The 3991-nt window shown below is 42.8% G+C and overlaps 1 protein-coding gene across 1 annotated transcript; it reads right to left on the bottom strand.

Moving 5' to 3' along the window:
• Positions 1-2909: 2909 nt before the first annotated feature.
• On the bottom strand, positions 2910-3760 carry LOC134956732 (virulence factor-related M protein-like). Its single transcript, XM_063938713.1, has one exon. It carries the CDS (start codon positions 3703-3705, stop codon positions 2959-2961), a length of 747 nt encoding a protein of 248 aa, XP_063794783.1. The 5' UTR covers positions 3706-3760; the 3' UTR covers positions 2910-2958.
• Positions 3761-3991: the final 231 nt, after the last annotated feature.

The following is a 3991-nucleotide window of genomic DNA, read 5'->3' on the forward strand; positions in this document are numbered from 1 at the left end:
TAGGCTGCAGGGGGGTGGGGGGTGTAGAGTTAGGCTGTGCGAAGGGGGGGCTAGCCACCCCCGGTGAGGGTTAGGCTGCAGGGAAGGGATGGTTAGGTTTAGGCTGCTGAAAGGGGGGGTGGTTAGGTTTAGGCACCACCGGGGAGAGTTAGGGTTAGGCTGCAGAAAGGGAGAGTTAGGGGGATAAGGGGATAGGGTATAGGATTCTCTGCCTCGGGATGCCGGTGTCGGTCATGTGACCGCCGGCATCCCATATGTACTCCGCAAAGACCAAGAGTGCTTATTGTGGACCTACTTAAAATAGTTTAATCAATAGAAAATGTAAGACTTGCACAAAATACTATATTTGAGATAGAATTAGTAATTAGTATATTCTTAGCCTCAAATACCCTGTTTTTATCATACTGTAGGTCAAAAAGACTTTGCATGCAGAATAGGGTCATAGTGAAGGCGCAATAGAGGTGTAGCTAAGCAAACTGAGAGTTTGGGGAAAAAGTAGATTTAGGGCATCATTACCATGTCCGGACATTAGAAAACCACCAACCGGAAGAACCGGAATAAGTGGCCAGTGAGTGCCAACCATTATTATTACGGGCTTCTAAGAATTTCTACCACCAACCGGAATCGGAAACAGCGGAAACCGGAAGTGAAGCCCGGTGGAGAGCAAGTGCCAACCATACGGACAATAGAGGACTCTCATTGCCAACCGGATCTGGAAGTGCATCATCAGAAGTCCGGGGGAGGATATCCTCCTTAATGGGATAAATAGGGATGCAAAGATGAGGGAAGAACACTCCATTTGATCCTGAGGAAGCCCCACACCAGGGGTAAAACGCGTTGACAAGGAGCTGATTCAGTCTGCCAGCAGACACCTCACCTTTGTGGAACCAAGGTGGAACCTCACGTTTACCACTCTAAAGATCTTTGATTTGCAAGAATCAGGAAGAATTTGGGAACATCTCCATGGTTTGTGTGCATAACACATTTTAAAAGACTGCTACACAATTGATGAACCTGACCTATAACAACAATTAATCATACCAGAAGGGGCGAGAAGTACAACGCCACTTTGGTGTATTCCCACCCACAAGGTATACAAATAAGGGGCCATAACAATATCATAGAAAGAACTATAATAGACTATCTTTTCACACCTTATCTACCTTTATTGTATGCTGAATGTTTGTCCCACATGTTTGTATACCGGTATTAGGTCAATATAAAACACTATATCGATTTTAACTACTACCTGTTTACCTACATTTACTTTTATTGCAAAATATTGAAAATAAATTAAACCGTTTTTGAATAGTAAAATTGTTGTATTGATTTTGCGCTAGAGGATTCATCATTTCAAGGCTCGCTCTGCTGCAGTCGGCACAGGTTACTGTTCCTAATCATAGTCCACATGGATAGTAAATCAAGCAACTGTTGGGAAAACATGTAAAGAAAAAAAATATGTGTCGACCATTTGTGTGTCAACCATTGTTATGTTGACTTTTTGAACCTGTCGACCTTAAGCACTGTCAATCTATGACTGTGGACCTATACACTATCATCCAGATCCCCAGTGAAAGCCGATGATAATTAGACTGTGTGACTAAAGTGATGGATAAAGGTGGAGCCATGGCTATAGCTTATCTAGACTTTAGTAAGGCTTTTGACACTGTTCCACATCGCAGACTGCTAAATAAACTTGAAAGTTTAGGATTGGATATTAGGATTATTGAATGGGTAAGATCTTGGTTGAAGGATAGAAAACAGAGAGTTGTGGTAAATGGAGTGCATTCACAGGAGGGAAATGTTACCAGTGGAGTACCCCAGGGATCTGTACTTGGACCAGTGCTTTTTAATATCTTTATTGGTGACATTGCAAATGACATTAAAGGGAAAGTATGCCTTTTTGCAGATGACACAAAGGTATGCAACAGGGTAGACACACCAGGTGGGGTAAAACAAATGATTGAGGATCTAGGTAGACTAGAGGAATGGTCAAGAGTGTGGCAATTACAGTTTAATGACAAAAAAATGCTAAATCATGCACTTGGGTCTCAAAAATCCAAAGGCTAAATATAGTAATAATGGCACTATACTGGAAACTACTGAGGAGGAAAGGGATCTAGAGTCACTATTTCAGATGGCTTAAAGGCAGGTAAGCAATGTAACAAAGTAATGAGGAAGGCTAGTCAGATGCTTGGCTGCATTGGGAGAGGAATCAGCAGCAGAAAGAAAGAAGTAATAATGCCACTGTATAGGTCATTGGTACGGCCTCATCTAGAATACTGTGTTCAATTCTGGAGGCCATATCTTCAAAAGGATATTAATACATTAGAAACTGTACAAAGAAGGGCAACTAAAATGGTGCATGGCCTACATCACAAAACATACCCAGAAAGACTAAGAAATCTCAATATGTATAGTTTGGAGCAGAGAAGGGAAAGGGGGGACATGATAGAAACTTTCAAATATATGAAGGGTTTTAACAAAGTCCAGGAGGGAAACATTCTCCAAATGAAGAGAAGCAATAGGACACGAGGACATGCACTGAGACTGGAGGGGGTGAGGTTCAGGGGAAATTTGCGGATAAATTACATGACAGAAAGGGTAATGGACAAGTGGAATAGCCTCTCATCGGAGGTGGTAGAGGCTAAGATAGTAGAGCAATTTAAACATGCATGGGCTAGACATAAGGATATCCTTACAAAGAAATAAGGATCAAATAAGGTTAGAGATAAAAATAATGTAAAAAAAAAAAAGGGGGCAGACTAGATGGGCCTAGTGGTTCTTATCTGCCGACAAATTCTATGTTTCTATGTTTAATTACATTATGATCATGTTTGTTGAACTATGAACTGAAAACTTGCATGTGATTTATTTTTTATTATAAATTACTGAACCATAAGCTGCAGATTAGGAGAGAGATATCCACGAATAAGCACAAATTTGTATCACCGTTCGTCAGGACTGGTTGCGTGCGTTTTGCAGGTATGTCTTTTGTTTGTTGTCGGCAGTGATTGGGGCCGAGTTACTGTTTTCCAGAGAAACCTTTCTCTTTTCGGAGGGGACTTGGGATGCCTGTGAGCTGGAAGATTCTCTGGAAACTCTCTTATAGGTGCTTTGTAAAATGACAGGGATGGAGGTGATGGTCTGTACAGACCTGCTTGTAATCTTTTTGGTGTCCTCTATGGATTTTCTATACATGAGATATGCCTTCTCCAAATCATCTCTCTCTTTCTGGGTCTCCTGCAGAAGTTGGGAGAGCTGGGTGTTCAAGTTTGACAGATCCCAAATCTTGCTTTCCATGCCCTCAAGCTGAGCCTGCAGTTCGGCTTTCTGCTTCTGTGTCTGCACAATGACCGGTACCATCTCTCGGAGCTGCACAGAGAGAAGTTGGTTTTCCTCCTTCATTTGGGAACACTGGTCCTCCTGCTCTTGCAGTTCTTTGATGATATCCTTGGTCATCTTGCCTCGGAATTTGGGGCTCCCCTCCAGACCCAAGTCTATCCGGAGTTTCTTTACTGTTCTATGCAGAGCTTTGTTTTCATTGGTCACCTCTTTTAGTTTGGCCTTCAGTTCCTGGATCTGGCTGCGTGATGAGACTTCAAGACACTTCAGTTTGTCCCTGGATGACTCCTCCCTGCGGAGGGCGTCCTCCCTTTCCTTCTGGCACCGCTGCACAAAGCGACTAACTTCATAGGAGGACATGTAGGACCTTACCGGAGGATAGCGGGGAGTGTCAAGGAGTCTCACCTCAGATGGGGTTCTGCAAGAAATATCACATCGTCATTGACCAGATGAAATATGGAAATGTACAATGTCAAAACAGATATAAACAAGTCAATTAAATTCAGTGCTTCTTCCATTGTGTCCACCCATATCTCTTATAGATTGTAAACAGTGACGTGCGTTGAGGGCAGTGACTGGTGAGGCACTGACGTGCCCCCCCCCCCCCGAAAAAAAAAGCATAGGGTTCCCCTTCTTTTTCAGAGAC

Source organism: Pseudophryne corroboree, chromosome 9, assembly GCF_028390025.1.
Source record: "Pseudophryne corroboree isolate aPseCor3 chromosome 9, aPseCor3.hap2, whole genome shotgun sequence".
In the NCBI taxonomy this organism is placed as follows: domain Eukaryota; kingdom Metazoa; phylum Chordata; class Amphibia; order Anura; family Myobatrachidae; genus Pseudophryne; species Pseudophryne corroboree.